This window comes from Spermophilus citellus, assembly GCF_964194105.1.
Source record: "Spermophilus citellus genome assembly, chromosome: 1".
Classification (NCBI taxonomy): domain Eukaryota; kingdom Metazoa; phylum Chordata; class Mammalia; order Rodentia; family Sciuridae; genus Spermophilus; species Spermophilus citellus.
In genome coordinates, this window is record NC_138182.1 from 74002467 (window position 1) to 74023457 (window position 20991).

Here is a 20991-nt window from a genome sequence, read left to right on the forward strand (position 1 = left end):
GCTGCAGAGGTGGGCTCTGCGGGTGCTCACCTGGGGTCCCCTCAGCATTCTTCAGGGAGCCTAGCTGGGGGAGCTCGGGGGCACTGGGTCTGCAGTGAAGGAGCTGGCTGGGGTGGACGTGGGCCTCAGCGGCCAGGACAGAACCTGTTGGACATGCGTAGCCTTGCTGAAGGGCAGAACTGGGGTGGGTAGCACCCAATGCAGAGAGGTTCCAGCTGGTTTAGTACATCGTGGCGGGTGGGCTGATGGGACAGCGAAGGCCAGCAGCTGTGTGGACTCCGGTCCTTGGCGGTGTGAATGCCCCCCTCCTGCAGGCATCCCGGCCACTCTGCCTGGGCAGCTCTGACGGCCTCTTGCTGCGCTCCTGCTCCTGCCGGGGCTGCACAGGCTGGATGCTTTGCTGGTCACAACCCTGTGTGTGCTGGGGACTGAGCCTGCTGTCGAAGGCACCAGCCGGAGTGTGACACCTGGGAAGCCACGGTGCGCAGTCTGGCTGCCTTGTGGCTGTGCCGGGGTCCCCGCAGAGCCCCAGGGCGTGTGCCTGACCAGTTTTGCTGGGCGGAGCGTGGCTTGCACTGCGTGGTGGCGTGGCTGGGGCTGAGCTGCATGACCCGCTTCCTTCCAGGAGCTTCGAGAACAATTGGAACATTTACAAACTGCTCGCCCACCAGAAGCTCTCCAAGGAGAAGGTGAGGCGAGGGAGCAGAGCCGGCCATGTTGCTTCAGAGGCCCTCAGCCCACCTGCTGCGTGCCTCCCCGCCCTGCAGCCTGGGGTCCGCGAGCTGGGGCTGGCCAAGCTGACCTGTGGAGCCCTTCTCCGCTGCCTGGGGTCTGAGCAGCAAGGGGTCTTAGGTTTGGCTCTGCTTGTGGGCACAAGTGCCAGTTGGACCAGCAGGTCCCACAGCCAAGCCTGGGCCACAGTGCAGAGTCCAGGGACCCCACTGCAGAGTGGGCTGGTTCTTGTCACTCGGCACAGGGCACGAAGTAGCCCATGATGGAACACTGAGAGGACAGCACCAGCAGGCAGAGAGCCTCAGGTTAAGGGGTGTTACAGACTCAGGGTGACAAAGGGCTAATTTCTTTGTCCCAGGATCAAGGAGGGGCCACCCACACACTTCACAGTGGGTTCTGGCTCATAGGCCTCTTGGAGGTGGCCACATTGGTGCCAGAGGCTGGGTGGGCTCCAGAGGCTGTGCAGCCTGGCCAGGGTGCCCACTGTCCCACCTCAGCCATCCCTCCAGTGCTCCTGCAGCCTCCTGGTGCCCACAGCATGTCTGGTGGAGCCATGTGGTCTCTCTGCCCCTCCCGGGACCTGGCTGGTGCGTGACCCCTTCTGGGGGCAGCAGGCTGGCTTGGTGGCAGGAACCACAGTTGGCCATGCTGTCCTTAGGAGTTGGCTGCTGCAGAGCCAGGTATACTGAGGTGCTAGGTGCACGCTGGGTGCAGAGGTGGCGCGGGAGGGCGGTGCAGGCGTGCTGTGTGTAACACTGACCCCCTACTTGCATTTCGGGTGTGCAGGGTTGACTGCAGCAGCCAGTGGAGCTGGTCACTCACTCAAGAGTGGCTGCTGGGGGGCAGGACGGCTGCAGCCCCCTTCCCCACACCCCTTGGCCCTGCCCTGAGAATGGGCCGTTGCCTGCAACCTTACCTCTGCTTACCCCCCCCCCCCCCGCCATGCTGCCCCAGGAGCCCTGCTGGGTGCCAGCGGCCATTCCCCTTACTGGGGACTACAGTATGTGCTGGTTGTACCGTGTCTCCTGGGGTCTTTCTCAGCAGATGTGTGCTGCTCCAGGGGAGCTGGCGGAGTGGACAGCGCTTGCCTTCGCTCACTCCCTGTCCAGCTTTGTGTCTCATGCTCCGGTCCTGTCCCCTCTCTCTGCAGACCAACTTCTCCCTGGCCATCCTGAATGTGGGGGCCCCGGCAGCCGGCATGAACGCAGCTGTGCGCTCTGCGGTGCGGACTGGCATTTCCCATGGCCACACGGTGTACGTGGTGCATGACGGCTTTGAAGGCCTGGCCAAGGGCCAGGTGGGTGTGTTGCTGAGGGCGGGGGCTGGGGCCCAGCACTGCACCTGCTGTAGTTGGGTCTTGTTTGCCCTTTGGTCCTTTGTGGCCCACCCCTCAATTACTTAGACGGACTTGGGGGGCTCTTGACATGCAAACCTCAGAGTGGCCCAGTACAGGGGCCAGCTGTCAGGTTGAAGCTGAGGGACTGCATCCACTTAGCCTTGCCAGCCAGGCCTGGAGATCCCACCCTGGCTGTGTGGTAGTGGTCAGCGTGGCATGGCCTTTGTTCCTGGGCACAGGCCTGCCTTGCTGAGAAGGAGCTGGGAGACTCCACTCCCCTGAACCTGTACCCCACCCCACCCCCACCTGCCAGGTGCAAGAAGTGGGCTGGCATGATGTGGCTGGCTGGCTGGGACGCGGTGGCTCTATGCTGGGGACCAAGAGGTGAGCTGCCAGCACTGGGCAGTGGGAGGGGAGAGCCAGGGACAGTCTCCAGGGTCACAGAGGACACCAGCCCTGCAGTCCTAGGAGCCAGCCCCGTTGGCAGCTCTGGGTCAGCCGAGCTGACCGGGCCGGGGCCTCCTGGCCTGAGCTCAGCCGTGGCTGGCTGTGCAGAGGAGCTGCAGTGGGCGCTGTGTGGGAGTGGGCTGGAGCAGGGGCGCCTGTGCCTCTTTCTGGGGTCTGGCCTCTCCTGGCCTTATAACCAGGCATGCCAGCTGTGGCTGTGGTCTCCATCCCAGGGTCTGGTGGTCTCAGGATGATAAACGGGTGCACAGGCCACTCGTGGCCACTTTCCACATCTCTGTCCCTGCACGGAGCTCACTGTCTCAGGGAGGGGCGTTTCAGTGACTGATCATGGACTCTGGGATGGCCGAGGCATGAGCTTTCTGGGGTCAGACAGTGTGGACATGAGTCCTTGGACGCACATGTCCACATGGCATCTGCTGCAGGACCCTGCCCAAGGCCCACCTGGAGGCCATTGTGGAGAATCTCCGCACCTACAACATCCATGCCCTGCTGGTCATCGGGGGCTTTGAGGTAAGGGCTGCCCTGCCCAGAGTCCTGAGTGGGGCTCCCCTGTTTCAGGCCACACACCTGGTGGAAGTGCGGCCTCAGGTCACCGCGCTGGTGGTGGGAGGGTCAGGGTGCTCACTGTGGGGTCAGGGCTGGGGCAGTTATCGACTCCTGAAGGCTTCCACAGTTCAGAAGGCCCTGGGCTGGCGAGGAGGAGAGGGGAGCCTGGGGAGCATGCGAGGTGTCCTCAGACGTCCCTGAATGATAAGCCAGCAGCGGGTGGATGTGGGCTCGGCAGCTCCACGGAGCCCTCTGGTCCTCAGCGGAACGCAGCTCCCCTGGAAGCTGCCGCAGGATGAGGCCAGGCAATGGGAGACTGCAGAGGCCCCGGCCTTCCTGGCCTCCGCGCCCAGCCGCATGCAGGTCACGCAGGTCAGGGAGGAGGGTGAGCCCGCACGCAGAGCACCCCTCTCCCCCTCCCGCCTCGCCCGCAGGCCTATGAGGGGGTGCTGCAGCTGGTGGAGGCGCGGGGACGCTACGAGGAGCTGTGCATCGTCATGTGCGTCATCCCCGCCACCATCAGCAACAACGTGCCTGGCACGGACTTCAGCCTGGGCTCCGACACGGCCGTCAACGCCGCCATGGAGGTGCGGGGGCGGGGTCCCGGGGTCCTGCCCACTGTGCCCCTCCTGGGGGTGACGCCCCTCCACTGTGGACCTGCCCTGGCCCTCCTTACCGCCCTCATGCTGTGGGCTGCCGGGCGCTGGGCATGCGTGCCAGTGAAGATTTTATCTCACTTTAGGCAGAATGCCAATCATCAATAATACAGCCAACAATAAATGTTGGTGAGGATGTGGGAGAAAAGGAACACTCACACATTGCTCATGGGACTGACTGCAAATTTGTGCAACCACCATGGAAAGCAGTATGGAGACTCCTTGCAAAACCAGAATGGAACCATCATTTGACCCAACTCTCTCTCCTCGGAATATACCCAAAGGACTTAAAAACAGCACACTATAGGGATGCAGCCACACCAATGTTTACAGCACCACAATTCGCAACAGCTAAACCACAGAACCAACCTAGGTGTCCTTCAACAGATTAATGGATAAATAAAATGTGATTATATATATTCCCCCAAACAATGGAATATTACTTAGCTTTAAAGATGCATGAAACTATGGCATTTGGTGGTAAATGGATGGAGTTGGAGAATATCATTCTAAGTGAAATAAGCCAACACACACACACACAACACAAAGGCCAAATATTTTCTCTGATAAGTGGATCTTAATTCACAATGGGGGGTGAGAATAGTTACTTAGATAGGAAGGATAGTAGAGTGAAACAAACATTACATATAATATATATGGATGCTAAACCACTCAACAAAGGAGGGGGAGAGAATAGAAATTGAGTGGATTAGACAAAGTTGGAGTGAAGGGAAGAAAAGGGAAATAGGAATACAGATGACAGTAGAATGGATCAAACACAAATTTTCTATGTTTATATATAAATACACCACCAGTGAAGGTCCACACCATGTACACCTCAGGAATGGAATGCTAAGTAAAATATTACTCCATGTATGAATAATATGTCAAAATTTACTGTAATTTATACCAAAAAAGACTAAGAAATTTTAAAAATTGTAGGGGAAAATTTGTATACAGAGAAGGTTTGTGAGTTAAAAACTCTTCAATAAATGCTAATGTCATTAAGGTTAAATAAAATTATAAAAGACTACCTTGATCTCATACAAAATAAGAATGATAAATAGAGGGGCCCAAGTCATTCTGTGCAACTATCTATAATCCCAAAATTTATGATATATTTTACAAAATGTATGTACACTAGCTTAACTGAAATGTCACAGAAAGAATACTGCAGAATTCTAGAACATGACATCTCTAAACTAAAGAAGCAGCTTTCTGAATGAAAGAGAATGGTTTTGTGATGGGGAGACAGAAATCAGCCCTTGCTTCCTAGGCATTGTATTTTTTTTTTGAGATGCAAACTTTTTAGAGATATATTGCATAACAATTTGAATTAATGTTACTGAACTGTATATTTAAAATTTTGGAGGCAGTAAGTTTTATTTTGTAGTTTTGATTATAATAAAAATTACAAAATTTCATAAAAGAGAATTGCAACATTTCTCAAAAAGCTACATTTAAAATGATGTCTTTATTATTTATTAAGGTCTTTATCCTATAAAAAAGAACAAACTAATCAATATACAAATGATGGCCATGCATGTAATCTCAGCTACTAGGAAGTCCGAGGCAGAAGATTTGCAAATTCAAGACATCCTCAATAACTTAGTGAGAACCTCTCTCCAACTATGAATGAAAAGGAGCTTGGGGTGTAGTTCAGCATTTGAGTATCACTGCCATCAATCCCATTACATTTACATATAGAAAATTTCAATTTCTAAGTACATGGGCAGAATGAAAAGCCAATCAAGATAAAATACAAAAGTCATAGACAAACTTAATATTTATACAAGCAAAAGCATATATAATATGATTGGCAATACAAACCAGAGTCATGCATATCTTAATTTGTAAAGCAATTAACTGATATGAAGGAACCCAGTCTATAACATGGAACCCTCTGTACACAATAAAAAAAAAAAAGAAGAAAAACCAACCAAATTTTAAATATCCACAGATGTATTATTTTACAAATCCTCTAACTCAAATAAAACTTACACCATCTCTCAAAACAGCAGTCTTTGTCCAACTTGACATTCATTCCATGGCAGATAATTTCACAGAAAATCTATTACACATATCAGAAAGAACACTGATATGGAAATTTTAGTGAAAAAAATGTACAAATAAGATTAGAGAAACTGACTTATGATAGTAATGTATTACAATGGGTTGACCTAGAGGTCTTGAGAAATGTGTAAAAATTTCCTGAAAATAATGCAAGAAGGGTGGGAGTTGTAGACTAGTGGTAGAGTGCTTGCCTAGCATATGTGAGGCCCTGGGTTCAATCCTCAGCACCATATATAAATAAATGGAAAATTCATTAACAACTAAAAAATATTTTAAAATGTTATGGAAGTGCTGTCAGATAATATTGACACTCACAAGGCAAGGGGAGTGTTTTGTTGTTAATTTGAATGTTCCAATACATTACTGGAGCAAAAGCAGGAGACTAGATAATTTTAAAGCACAAAACACAGGACAGGTTTTTCTATGATAACAAGAGAAAGAAATCAAGGCTTCTCAAAAATATTTTCTGTTGGGTAACTTCTCAATCAACATTTTTGAATTTAGGCTTCCTCCTTTACCTCAACTATGTCCTCTGCTATATGTGGGCCACAGGATTTGACACCACTGAATTCCTCTAAGGAAACCATATATGAAGTGAAGGATATATATCATGCCAACAAAGGAAAACATTAAAGATGAAAAGAAACATCATTAACATTTTTTGTCAGCACCAAGAATTACCCCATCTTCTTTTATGAAAGCATAAATGTGAAACTCATTCTTGTGGAGAAGTTCCCAAAATATATACTTCAAGGGAAGAAAATTAAATAATGATAATTAGGAATTTTGAAGGAAAGTTATGCTCACCCACAAAGAGCAGGTTGCTGTAGTTCTCCAACATCACTTCTCTATATAAATTCTGCTGAGCAGGATCCAGGCATTCCCATTCCTCCTCAGAGAAATCTATGGCCACATCCCTGAATGTCAATGGCTCCTGAAATAAAAATTGGTAGATAAATAGCACATGGACCAAACCATAATTCAGTTTTTAACTTGAATTAAGAGTTAGTAGAACTGACTGTCATGTAGGAGAGTGACTTTATATGTGTAATAAGATACTTTCCATTATCTAATTCAGAGGAAAATAGATAAGTCCAAAGACAGAATATCTATTCCATATCAGAGTGAAGTGAAGGATATATACCATAACCCAAGCACTGAATAAAAGCCCGACTCCTAACTTTTCTGCCATGAGTGAATGTGAAATTGGGCAGACATTCCAGATGCAAATCAGACCTGTCAAAGATATTCTCATAAGGTGATTGTGCCCAAGGGAGATAAAAAGAATGGTATAAAAAGCTTTGGAAATTAGTCTGGTAGTTATTCTCTCTGCTTTGTATTCATGAGATAGATTGAGCTCCCCAATACCATTAGTTTCAAGTATCATCCATGACACATTCCCAATGTTTAAAATATTCATTAAATATTAATGTTGGGAGACATGTAAAGTGACACTTCCACCTCGTGAAAAGAAAAACTTGAAATATTTCAAGTTCTATAAGCAGTTCGATGAATGAATAAATTTGGTACAATAGAGGCCCAGACAGCAGCACGTATGGGTTCAAAAGACTGAGGCAAAGAAATGGTTAATAAAAGAAAAAATGCCTTTTGATGTAATTGTAATGGAGAAATAATAGTAACAATAAGTTACTTAAAACTCATACAACCAAGGAAATATAACCAAGGAAAATGATGGCTTTTAGAAATATATAATAAAATTATTAGTGATAAAAGAGGCACAGGACTGTCATCATCTCTGTGTGCAAAATGAAGATGAGATCAGTAAGACACACCAGAAGTATCCACGTGGGTTTTCCACGTCGGAACTCTACGTGTGGAGGGATCCCAATTACTTAAACGTAGCTACTTTATTGGAAGAATTACCTTGAAATCAGAGCAGAATCACCACTTCTATACAAATAACCAATTAAAAATCTTCAATAGTAGAATATTTAAATACTTGAGCCAAAGGGAATTGTATGGTATCAAGATTTTGTGAAAGGAACAACAAGACAAATCTGGTTAGTAGATGATTATAGTCACTGTTCACAAAATGAAAAAAAAAATATTCTGACATGTTAGAAAAAATATAGTTTCCAAACTGTGAAGCACTCTCACTGTAACACTATAGCCTTCTGTGGCTCATTCCTAAGTAGTGAGTGAGGTAATTCTGGACAGGTAAGAAAATAATTCTGTAAAGTCCACACACTTCAGATCCCTTTTGCAAAGAAAGGAAATGGTTAGTCTTCCAGAGTCACAATTCTTACCAGTTAACAGAAACATAGCTGGAGTCAGTTTAAGGTCCTCACCTACAATGGTCTTTAAAAATATTTTTTCTAAAAGAAAATGTGTGAACTTGCCGAAAATCAATTTGAAGAAAATCAAATTGGGGTTGTGGCTCAGTGGCAGAGCACTTGCCTAATATGTGTGAGGCACCAGGTCTGATCCTCAGCACCACATATAAATAAAGAATAAAGGTACATCAACAACTAAAAACTACTTTTTAGAAAGAACATATTTTTGACACTGGTTGGAAAAAATATCATTAGTTCAGGTCTCAAACTTGCAGTCTTTCACCTCATTCTGATGTTCCAGAATGTCATCTACACTGCTGATCAACTTCCTGTAAATTGGGGGACCCTACAGCTACCATACAGAAAGGAGCATTCAATATTAAGATGTTAGTTATCTAAAACTCTAATAAATGAATTAAACACAACCATGATAAAATCCTAACAACCTATTGCACAAATACATTAAAAAAATCGCTTCTAAGGGCTATATGGAGAAAACTGTCATACAGAATGGTCAACAATTTTGTAGAATAAGTTTGTAGGACTGAAATATCTGAAACTGAGATTTACTATGAACTTACAGTAACCCAAAAGGTGAGATATGTGGCAAGGAGTATACGAACAGATTAGTTGAATAGAACTGAAAACCTAGAAATAAACTGAGAAAACACAAGTGATGGCAGTACTTCACTGGAGATTATATAATTTTTTAGTGAATTATGAACACCATGGCATCAGTATGCAAAGAAGTGAATTAGACACAGAACTTACAACTTTTAAAAAATGAAATCATTCATCTGAAAGAAAATGTTAAAAATTTGTAGCTTGTGTCAGACAACATAGCAGAAATTCTATATGGCTTTGTCCTTGACATGAACATTCAAAGCCCAAAGCAGAATCTATAAATAAGGAAGTTAATAAACTATTTCTCTATTGAAAACCCTTCTGTGTTTTCAAATATGCTAATAACTGAATGATAACAAAGTGGATTATATATTTGGCAAATATATATATGATAAAGGTCTGGAATAAAAAATATACAATGAGCTCTTAAAACTCAGCAAAATGTGCTGAAGATGTGGCTCAGTGGTAGACAAATTTTCTACCATGTATGAGGTACTGGGTTTCATCTTCAGCGCCACATATAAATTAATAACAAAGGTCCATTGATAACTAAATATTTTTTAAAAAACCACTGAGCAACTAAACAACCAGTTTAAAAATGGGCAGTATCACATATAATTTTATTAGAAAGTCATAAGAAGCAATAGTAAGAATAATATAATTAGAAACTATAATAAATATATACAGATCCATGGAGTTAAGATTTGTGTATCTATATCTGTTTTTCTATAGATGTTTGTATATATACATACATAGATTTATAATTATATAAAATACTGCAGATTTACATAGTTTAAGCATATATCTTTAAAAACCTTTAGTACAATGAGTCATATAATGAATGAATTATATGACATAATAAAATATATTTCATTAATTATATGTAATTTATGCATAAAAAAGATAATCTGTAAAATTTTCATTTACAGAGACATTTACACAATAATATTTTATGGAGCTATGGTTGTAGTTAAGTGGTGCAGAATTTGTTCAGCATATGCAAGAACTTGGGATTGATTACCAGCAGCACAAAAACAAATGCAATAATTTCCAGTAAGGCCATGATAACATAGTGACATTTGACAGATATTTCATGACTTTACTCTAAGACATTTTCTTGGAAAACCACAGAACTCAGTGGGTTTCTGTGCCTCCTATATATAGTACAAACTTCTATGTCTGAAAAGTTCTACTTGAAATATTTTTTACCAATCCCCCTTAATTTCTAATATCATTAAGTTAAAACAATCAATCATGAGCCTAGTGTACTTTAAGCATAATTTTTATTCAAACTTTCATTTTTTACTTTTCTTATGTTTCTACTTAGTGTCCAGCTTAATTTACTTCATTTACTTCAGTGTACATAAAGTCCCCAAATTATTATTCCTGTTCAATCACCATGGTTCTAAGAACTCTAGCTGAAATGTACAAACAGACCCCTTAGGGAATCTAGACTGATAGCCCTGCCCTGGATGAGCCCATGTATCAAAGCCATAAGGATAAATTATTATGCCTTCTATCTTTCTAATTGTTATGCCTTCTATCTTTCTAAAGGTTATGCCTTCTATCTTTCTAAAGGTTGTTGTCTAATGAACAAAACGGTATTAAAATTTACACAAAAATCTAAAAATATGAGAAAACACATTTTAAAATGTCAAGGGATGCAAAAATTAAAAATAATTCTTTGGGAGAATGTTCATGGGTGTTAGAGGGAACTTATTTTTAATGTATAAAAATATCAGAAACTAAACACTGGTGATCATTTTACAACATTGTGACTACTGTAAAAGCTATGGGGTTGTAACCTTAAAAATGGTAAATTAAATTTTACATAGACTTTTCCAGAAGAAAAAAATGTTTTTGTAAGAGGCACAAGAAAAAAGTCAAAACCATAGCAATAATAATAATAAGCATAAAATAAAAGGTTAAAAGGGCAAACAAAACTGCAAGTGATATTTGCAATAAATAACACTATTTCCAATAAATAACACTATTTCCATAATGAGAAACATTTATTTGAATATGCTACTGCCTATATATAATCATCAACAGTGGATTGTTTTCGTATGCCTGACTTATATTTGTAACAGAAAAGCATGTTCGAGTAGCCATGAATATTTGATATCTGTAATTGTAATTAATACTATATTTTGATAGAGCCACATTTTTTTTTTGTTCCTAGCATCCCAATTCACAATAGCCAAATTATGGAAGCAGTTCCCATGCCTGTTAATAGAAGAATTGATTAATAAAATGTGATACACACAATATGGAGTTTTTAGTCAGCTATAAAGAAGATTTAAATTATAACATTTGTCAGTAAATGAACAGAAATTAATGACATCATGTTAAGTGAAATAAATCAGACTGATCAAAGGTCAAATGTTTTCTTTCACACGTGACAGCTACAGCAAAAGAAAAAGGGAATGGAGAATTGGATATCATAAATATATAGAGAAGATTGGTGGAGTATAAGGAGATTGAGTGGGAATGAAAAGGAAAGGAGAATATCAAATAAATTTTTAAAATCATGGGTATATAAAAATATACCACTGTGAATTCCACATTCCTGTATAAGTAGAAAGCATCAAACATAAATGAATAAATAGAAGATTTATAAAATAGATGAAGGAGAATATTGGGGGAAGTAATGAAAGAAAAAATAAGGTAATGAGACTTGAAAGGGATTAAATTAATTTAGAAAAAGAGGTGAAAGACTTGTACAATGAAAACTACAAGATGCTAAAGAAAAAGAATTTAAAAAGACCTAGAAGATGGAAAGTTCTACCTTGTTCTTGAAGAGGTAGAATTAATAGTGTCAAAATGACCAGGCTACCAAAAGCACTATACAGATTTAATGCAATTCCAATCAAAATCCCAATGACATTCCTCATGGAAATAGAAAAAGAAATAAAATTTAATCCTGGAAAAACAAAGAGACCCAGAAGAGGCAAAGCAATCCTTAGAAAAGGAAGGCAGGTGGCATCACTATACCAGACCTTAAACTATACTTCAGAGGAATAGTATCAAAACCAGCATGGTACTGGCACCAAAATACACAAGTAGACCAATTGTATAGAATAGAGAACACAGAGAATAACCCACATAAATACAGTTATCTCATACTAGACAAAGGTACCAAAAACATATTGGAGAAAAAATAGCCCTTTCAACAAATGATGCTAGGGAAACAACAAATCCATACGCAGCAAAATAAAATTAAGACCCTCTCTTTCATCAAGCACAAAACTCAACTCAAAGTGGATCAAGGACCCAAGAATTAAACCAGAGACCCTGGACCTAAGAGAAGAAAATGTAGGTCCTAATCTTCATCATGTTGGATTAGGCCCCGACATCCTTAATACGACTCCTATAGTGTAAGAATTAAAACCAAGATTCAGTAAGTGGATGGATTCAAACTGAACAGCTTCTCAGCAAAAGAAACAATCAGTGAGGTGAAGAGACAGCCTGCATCCTGGGAGCAAATTCTTACCACTCACATGTCACATACAGCCCTCATCTCTAGGGTATATGAAGAACTCAATCTTGACACACACACACACACAAAAACAAAAACAAAACAAACAAACAAACAAAAAAACCACACACAACCATGTAACCCAATGGATAAATGGACCAAGGAACTCAACAAGCATTTCTCAAAATATGATATACAAATGAGCAACAAATATATATGAAAAGTTCAACATAGCAATTAGAGAAATGCAAATCAAAGCTAAGATTTCATCTCACTCCAGCCAGAATTGCAGCTATTATGCATATAAACAATAAGTGTCCTCAAGGATGTGGGGGAAAAGGCACATTGATACATTGCTGGTGGGGATGCAAATTGGTGTAGGCAATATGGAAAGCAGTATGGAGAGTCCTTGGAAATCTGGGAATGAAACCACCATTTTACCCAGCTATCCCACTCCTCAGTCTATACCCAAAGGGCTTAAAAACAGCATACTACAGGGACACAGCCACATCAATGTTTATAGCAGCACAATTCACAATAGATAAACTGTGGATGCCCTTCAGTGGATGAATGGATAAAAAATATGTGGTATATACACACAATGGAATATTACTAAGCACTAAAAAAGAATAAAAACATTGCATTTGACAGTAAAGTAATGGAGTTGGAGAATATTATGTTAAGTGAAGTTAGCCAATCCCCCCAAAACAAATGCCAAATATTTTCTCTGATATATGGGGGGTGACTCACAGTGGGGTTAGGGAGGGAGAGCATGGGAGGATTAGATTAATTCTAGATAGGGAAGAGGAGTGGGAGGGAATTGGAGGGAGAAGGGGATTAGCAAGGATGGTGGAATGTCATGGTTTTCATTATACAATGATATGATCAACATCATTATTCAAATTACATGTATGAAGACTTGATTTGGGTGTCAACATATCTTATATACAAAGACATGAAAATTGTGACATATTTGTGTATTAACAATTGTAATGCAGAAAGAAATGAGTTCATATATAATGGGATAAGTTGATGTGAACATACTTTATATACAGAGATATGAAAAACTGTGATATATATGTGTAATAAAATCATAATGCATTCCACTGTTATCATTTATCTTTAAAAATAATAAAAAATATTTTAAAAACATAAAAAATAAAAATAATAAATCATGACTTTAAAAAATCTGAAAAAAAAAGAAATTGTGAGCTGGGATGCATGTGGTGCTACACACCTGATATATCCAGTCTTCTGGAGGCTTAGGAAGGCAAGATCACAATTGTGAACTGACCCCAGCAACCAAGTAAAACCCTGCCTTAACTGTGAAAAAAGTAATAGTCATTTTAAAAAACTAAATTCAAAAAACATTTCAAAAATTAATTTTTTAAAATAAAAATTAAAAAGGGCTGAGGATATAGCTCAGTAATAGGATACCCTGGAAATTCCATCCAGAAATAACCATTTCTGGCAATCAGCCACATTCTGTTTGCCATATTACATACAGTTGGACAAATACTATGAAACACTGTGTCAGTTTTATATTGATGTCACATAAATATCACATTTCACACATAAGCATATTTTAAAAGGACACCTGCAGAATTTGAAAAAAAATACAAATACAGATCAGCACATAACAGACTGAATTACACACCCTGGGAATAGATGATAGGACTCCTCATTATAAAGAGGACAGCTTCCCTCAGGTTCATCTATGATAACACCCCATCAAAATTTCACCATGATTTCCTTTCCATTTGAAGAAGGGACCAAAGCAAAAAAGTTTGAAAATTCTCCTGGAAGGTTAAATGGATATGAAATTAGACAAGAATTCTGAACTCTAAGAGCAAAAGCAGGAACTATCATTACCAGGCACTAATGTATGTTATAAAATTATCATAATGCACTGATTTGAGGTCCAAGAAAATCACAATGCAGCAATTTCATAGATGACTCCGCATGTATGTAAATGTCATTTTTATTTTGAAGTGCAATGAAAAGACCTAGATAAATGCAACCATCTCCAGCAGAGGATTTGATGTGAATGAACAAGACAACCCAACGTGAAGGGAGGTGTGGGAACTGGAGGCGCAGAGCACTGGTAGGGCTTGGGGGCAGGACATGCGTGGTACTGGATTATACTCCAGCACCCCTAAGAAGCACATACTGAGTAGGATTATGTTTCAAAATTATACCAGAATAGGAGGCTCCTGGTATAATTTGGTATAACTGTTACAATTATCATCAAGGAATCATGACATCAACAGAGTCCACCCACAGACCCACGTGGATGTAATAATCATACACTTAATTGCAATGGAAAAGTCATTATCAATCCAACCCTAACCAGGCCACCCTCAGCAATGTAGCTAGACCCGTGGTCAGAATAAAAACTAAAAGCTACCAGGGTCAGAGCTGAGTGGTAAAGCACTCTTCTGTTAATTACCAAAACATAAAACAAATAAACTCCACAAAACTAGCTCAGGAATAAGCAGGGTCCCTGTACACTGCAGCTCCCCTCCTACAGAAAAAGAGTGTTTGAAGGAAATAATACAAGATTTGTATTCCCAGTTATTTTTGTTTATTTTTGGTATTTAACTAAGTCAGTTTCTCTTTGATAGGTTTTTCCTTTAGAGTGATACTACCCTTTTCTGATTTTTATTGTTGTTCATTTCCTCCTCATGGAATATTTTGCCAAGGATGTTCTGTAGTGCAGGTTTCTGGTTGTAAATTCTATGATGGCTCCATAGTTTAGCTCTTGTGAGTTGTGGTGCCATAAACATTGATGGGGCTCTGTCCATTGTGAGATTTCAACATATCACAGCGCTCTCTCCTACATAACTTTTAAACTTCAGCATTCTCAACCTAAGAGAACTATATGCTGGTCATCTCTACCCTGTCACAAAGAAGGCAATCCCTCCACTATATATACCAGCCTTCCAACAAGGAAGGGAAGGAGGAAAGAAAGAAGTAGGGAGGTGGGCAGAAGACCTGAGCAGGAGTCACCACTGATTCTCTGTGGCATTACTTCTTCCTAAAGGTAATAAGTGATACAGAGCAGAAACTCTTGTCCCTCTTGCTGATGACCCAGCACAAGGAGAAAACAGGAACCGAAACATCTGATCTCCAATATCTACCAACTGACAAAGGAAGAGAACCCAGCTCCTATGAGCACTGTAAGGCTTCTTATTTAAAACATCTTTTTAGTTGGGATTTGTAGCATAAATTTGCTAATATAAAAAGCTAAGCAGGACTGTTTCTACCCCAACATAGGGCACTTGAAAGGGAACAAATGAGGAACATGGTCACTACCACTGGCTGAGCCTATGGTACTGCTCCTGGCACCCTGTTTCCATGCTCTACGTACATATGTCTCTAAATCCTCATAACAACCCTATGAGTATTCCCATTTTATAGATGAAGAAACTAGGGAAGAGTCAAGAGCCTTGCCCAAGAACAGGAGGAAAAAATGAAGTTGACATTCAAAACAAAACAAAAATATGTTTCCAGATAATATACTTTCAACCACTGGCCAGTCCTTCTTTTATTTGAAATGAAATCATATCACTGTAAAAACAACTCTTAAAATGTAAAGTGATTATCAGATACCCATTCTATTACACTATTAAAAGGTAAATCTCAAAATCTCTCTACAGAATTTCTACCCAAGCCACTAGAGCCCTGGGAAGTGTATTGTGTATTTCTGTATACATTATATCACATAATCTTCAGATCCCAAAGATAATGGCACAGGTGGGTATTAAACCATTCAACTAACAAATGAGTATCTTCCAGAGTCAGTAAATGAATACCACCACAAAGCTTCTAAGAGGCAAAGGCTCAGTTCATTCATAAATGACACTTTTGGAAATATTCTGTCCTCTTTCTCCAAATGAATCAAATTTCATGGGGTGACTATAACCTCCATTTTATATAAGATTACACAGGAAGGGTTTAAAGCTCAGAACACAAAGAAACTTAAATGAAGTAAACATCAGACATCAACAATATCTTCCAAGGAAAGGAGTAATCCACAGCTGTTTCAATCCTGGCAGAGTAACAAGGAATCTGTCAATGGCAAGGATAAAAAGATACAAGCTTATCTATTAACAAACTTTTAACCTTCATATGTGAGCTAAAATGATGGATTAGCATCACCAAGAGCCCGTAACACACAGCCAAGTCTGCATCCATCTGCCAAGTCTTTCCTGGCAACACATATGGATAGTGCATAAGGATATGGGGCAGGAGAAGTGAGAGATCATGTCTCTCTGGCACTGGTGAACACCTCTGGCTGCAGAGTAGGAGGCTGAAATCTGGAGGAAGTCAGGAGAACTGAGAGAAATTCCTAGCCACAGACTAGAAAGTAAAGAACTCAACAGTGTCCAAAAACACAAGTAGTCAAGCTATAAAACAAAGAGATCTCCCACTCTTCAGAAAGATGACAGCTTGGCTCTTAAGCATAGGAGATCACCAATGTCCTATTGGGGCTCAGATTCAAAGCTCCATTAAAATCATAGCCTGACCCCAATCTTAAGGCAGTAAAATGCCAGTGGTGACCAGTACCTAATATTACTACAAAGCTCTGCCCTAGCCCAGACCAGGGAGTCCAGCCGCCGCAGCCCGCACTCACCGGTCCACGGTCCCACCGCTGGCGCTGGAGCTGCGCTCGGAGCTTCAGCGTCCCGCCGCGCCGCGGCCGCCACGCGCCCCCTCCGGCAACACACCGCACACAGTGGCGGGAGCGATGCCGCCTCTGGCCCGACCACGGCCGCGGCCACGCCCCTCCATCTGGGCTGGGATTGTGGCTCAGCGGTACAGGGCTTACCTAGCAGGGGCAGAACCAGGTTCAATCCTCAGCACCACATAAAAATAAAGGCATTGTGTTGTGTCCATCTACACCTAAACAATTAAAAAAAAAAAAAAACTAACCATCTGATTTTAAAATGAACAGAAGATCTGAACAGACAATTCAAAAAGTAGGTATGATGATATGCAGATGACAAATAAGCATATGCTCAACAACACATGTCATTTGGCAATTGCAAACTGGAACAATAAGATATCATAACATACCTACTAGGGACAAAAAAAAAAAAAAAAAGCCAAATGCAGGCAGTGATGCAGAGCAATAGGAACACTCATTCATTGCTGCTAGGAAAGATGCAATCACTTTGGAAAACACTTTGACAGTTTCATATAAAGCCAGGTATAGTTTTACCATAGGACCCAGCAATCACATTTCTAAATATTTGCCCAATTGAGTTGAAAATGTTTTTCCCTTTGTTCATTTTTTTTTCTTTTCAGGTATACACAAATGTAGAGTGTAATTTCACATATTATAGATACATAGATTATAACTTACTCTAGGATCTGTGCTTGGGAACTCCTGGCCAGCTCTCCTTCTACACTTATCTACTGGGACCCTGAGTTGCACCAGGCTCTACTTCTTCTTCCAGCATTGCTGACTCTGGGACTCCACCTACACCTTCTAAGTGGGCTAAAGAGCCCGTGCTGACTGGAGCTCACATGGTGGGTCTCCCAGGAGTGCAGTTAGCGCCAATGGTTAGACAGATCCCGTGGCGCTCCTGTGCACGTGCATGCACATGCACGTGCGCAGGAGTGCAGTTAGCGCCCATGGTTAGACAGATCCCGTGGCGCTCCTGTGCACGTGCATGCACATGCACGTGCGCAGGAGTGCAGTTAGCGCCCATGGTTAGACAGATCCCGTGGCGCTCCTGTGCACGTGCATGCACATGCACGTGCGCAGGAGTGCAGTTAGCGCCCATGGTTAGACAGATCCCGTGGCGCTCCTGTGCACGTGCATGCACATGCACGTGCGCAGGAGTGCAGTTAGAGCCCATGGTTAGACAGATCCCGTGGCGCTCCTTGTGCACGTGCATGCACATGCACGTGCGCAGGAGTGCAGTTAGCGCCCATGGTTAGACAGATCCCGTGGCGCTCCTGTGCACGTGCATGCACATGCACGTGCGCAGGAGTGCAGTTAGCGCCCATGGTTAGACAGATCCCGTGGCGCTCCTGTGCACGTGCATGCACATGCACGTGCGCAGGAGTGCAGTTAGCGCCCATGGTTAGACAGATCCCGTGGCGCTCCTGTGCACGTGCATGCACATGCACGTGCGCAGGAGTGCAGTTAGCGCCTATGGTTAGACAGATCCCGTGGCGCTCCTGTGCACGTGCATGCACATGCACGTGCGCAGGAGTGCAGTTAGCGCCGATGGTTAGACAGATCCCGTGGCGCTCCTTGTGCACGTGCATGCACATGCACGTGCGCAGGAGTGCAGTTAGCGCCGACGGTTAGACAGATCTCGTGGCGCTCCTGTGCACGTGCATGCACATGCACGTGTGAGCAACAACCATTTTTGTGGGAGTTGGCGCCCGGAGCAGAGCCACGTCTGGACCTCAGCAGCCTGAGAAGCGGCAGAGTGTAGAAGTAACCCTCCTGACAAGTTGGGGGCATCCCTGAGTAGGTTTAGGGCCTGTGCCAGGTCTGCCCCTCAGTGCCTGGGTCCTGCCCTACGGGGGACTTGCCTCTTACAACAGTTCTTCATTCAGTAGGTGGCCTCTGACCTCCACCCTCGCCCCTGGAGAAGGATGAACACCTTTTGCAAGACCCTGGGTGCCATGGGAGTTCGAGCTAGGGTCGTGGGCTACAATCCCACAGGCCGCCTACACAAAGCTGCCAGGGATGGAGACTTGGAGGAAGTGAGGCGTCTCCTTCTTCGAGGGAGCTGTCATGTCAATGATGTAGATAAGAAGAACAGGTAATAGAGTCCAAGAGGCCGGCAGCCCCTGGTGCAAGGGACCTCATGGGGAGGGCAGAGCCGATGGAGAAGAAGCCAGCTTCATCCAGGCCATTCCCTGGAGGATAGGGCAGAAAGGTGGCCTTGTTTTACCTGGATGCTTGGCTTTAACAACCTCAGGGACTCTTTAGCACCTATAGACCTTGGTGCAGTCTGATGCCCAGGCCCTCTTGTTAAGCAGCTACACGGAAAAAAAAAAAAAAATTAGCCGGTTTCCCTGGTGCTGACATATCCCCTCAGGAGGCTGGCCATCCAGCACTGCAGAGCTGCTCACCAAGGGGACTGAGCACAGTGGGCGCCAGAACCTCGTTAAGGGGGCTGAGAAGTGGCGGCAGGGGCTGACAGAGGGCGGGATCATGCTTCCTGACACATTGGCGGCAACCCAAAGCTGGGCAGTGTCTGGGCTAGGAGCTTTGCTGGGTCCACACTTCTGTCCCTGGGTCCTGCCCTAGGGGATATTTGCATTCTGTGCTTAGCAGCCTAGGGGAAAGAGCCAGGGAAGACATGGAAGGGTCAGCGAGAAGGAGCATCTGCCTGAGGCTGGAGGGAGCTGACCTGTGTCCTCACCCAGCCTGTGCCTATGCCACCTTAGCCCTAGCCCTAGCCCTAACCCTAATCCTAACCCTAACCCTAATATTATGTCTCACTAAGAAGAATCAATAAAAATAGAAAAAAATAAAAAGTATATCATAGTCCAGGTGGGAAAGTTCATTATATAAAAAAATCACTCATAATATAATTACACCAATATTCTTTATTGCTGTATACTTATGTTTACATTTTGTCTAATCTGCAGCCTTGTAAGGGTCTTTGATGTGGGCAGATGATTCTTTGTTCTCTGTTCTGATTTCAGTTTTGCAGTTGTTTTTTACAATTAGTTTTCTTAGGGTTGCCACTTCTACTCCTCTTTATGCATTTCTTGCTTCTCATATACTTTACTTACTAGTTCATGTGTTCTTAGTGTCTCTTGACCAATCAACCATTTTCTTAACAAGATTATTGAGAACCCCTGTTTTTTTTCCTGCAAGTGCTAAGTTAACTTTAATGAATTCTGAGACAGTAGAATAGAAGTCATGCATGGGAGCATTCACATTCTCAAAAACACATCGTGGGTTTTCAATCTTGTCACCCCTTCACGCTGATCACACTAAGGAAAATTCACTAAATGCTTTAAATGCAAATCTGCAGATTTATGCTGTCCAGGTATCATTTTCTGTAGTTATCCATTCAGGTATCATTTTCTGCAGTTATCCATTCTTGTTCTTTTGTTTATTTAGGCACAGAGATCAGAACATCTGTTCACTGCATCCAATGGTACAGGCTCTCAGTCACCAGGGCCAAGATGACTGCAGGCAGGGTATGCACAGGCTGCACAGTAAGCTGCTGCCCTAGTGCCCCTTCTCTGGCTTGTTCTCAGGACACTTGGAATAGCCAGAGCCTGAACCCTGGTGTGGTGTATTTTAAGAGAAATATTTATTATTACCAAAGTCTGAGCTCTTTCTATGGTTAACAGTTTCAAATAACCAAATAAAAATGTCAGACCTTAATCATTTTTGAGTTCTACATACAAACTTTTAGGATAATTATGACACTAACAAAGTGTTTGTAGTAAAGACTTGCCCGTCTGTGTACCAAATTCCCCATCAACTGTCACATATTGTTTGCCAACAGACAAAAGGAAGATAAATGAGTAGAACAGAATAAAACAAGAAGCACCCAAATATCTGAAAAAGTTTAGAATGTGCTACTGATGAATATCATATTCGTAGAAAAATAATTATGTGTCAATGAAATGTGTAATAATTGTAGAAAACTAGCTGGATTTTTATGTCACAAAAATAATTCCCTGATACAATATGGATTATTAATTTTAAATAATGCAAAATGAGAAAAATATTAGAAGAAAACACAAATCCTTCTGTACACATTTTATGTGGACAAAGTTCCTAGAAAGAAT

At 42.6% G+C, this 20991-nt stretch overlaps 1 protein-coding gene across 1 annotated transcript in view; it reads left to right on the top strand.

The window, feature by feature from the left end:
• Nucleotides 1-20426, top strand: part of LOC308640849 (ATP-dependent 6-phosphofructokinase, liver type-like) — a gene marked incomplete at its 3' end in the record, with an annotated part of 36339 nt that extends 15913 nt beyond the window's left edge. The window contains exons 12-20 of the mRNA XM_081278793.1: nt 626-689; nt 1883-2029; nt 2382-2452; nt 2959-3046; nt 3517-3770; nt 16810-17025; nt 17670-17742; nt 18790-18995; nt 20312-20426. Of these exons, the coding sequence (XP_081134919.1) occupies nt 626-689; nt 1883-2029; nt 2382-2452; nt 2959-3046; nt 3517-3770; nt 16810-17025; nt 17670-17742; nt 18790-18995; nt 20312-20426 (1234 nt within the window). The remainder of the gene's footprint in view (nt 1-625; nt 690-1882; nt 2030-2381; nt 2453-2958; nt 3047-3516; nt 3771-16809; nt 17026-17669; nt 17743-18789; nt 18996-20311) is intronic.
• Nucleotides 20427-20991: the final 565 nt, after the last annotated feature.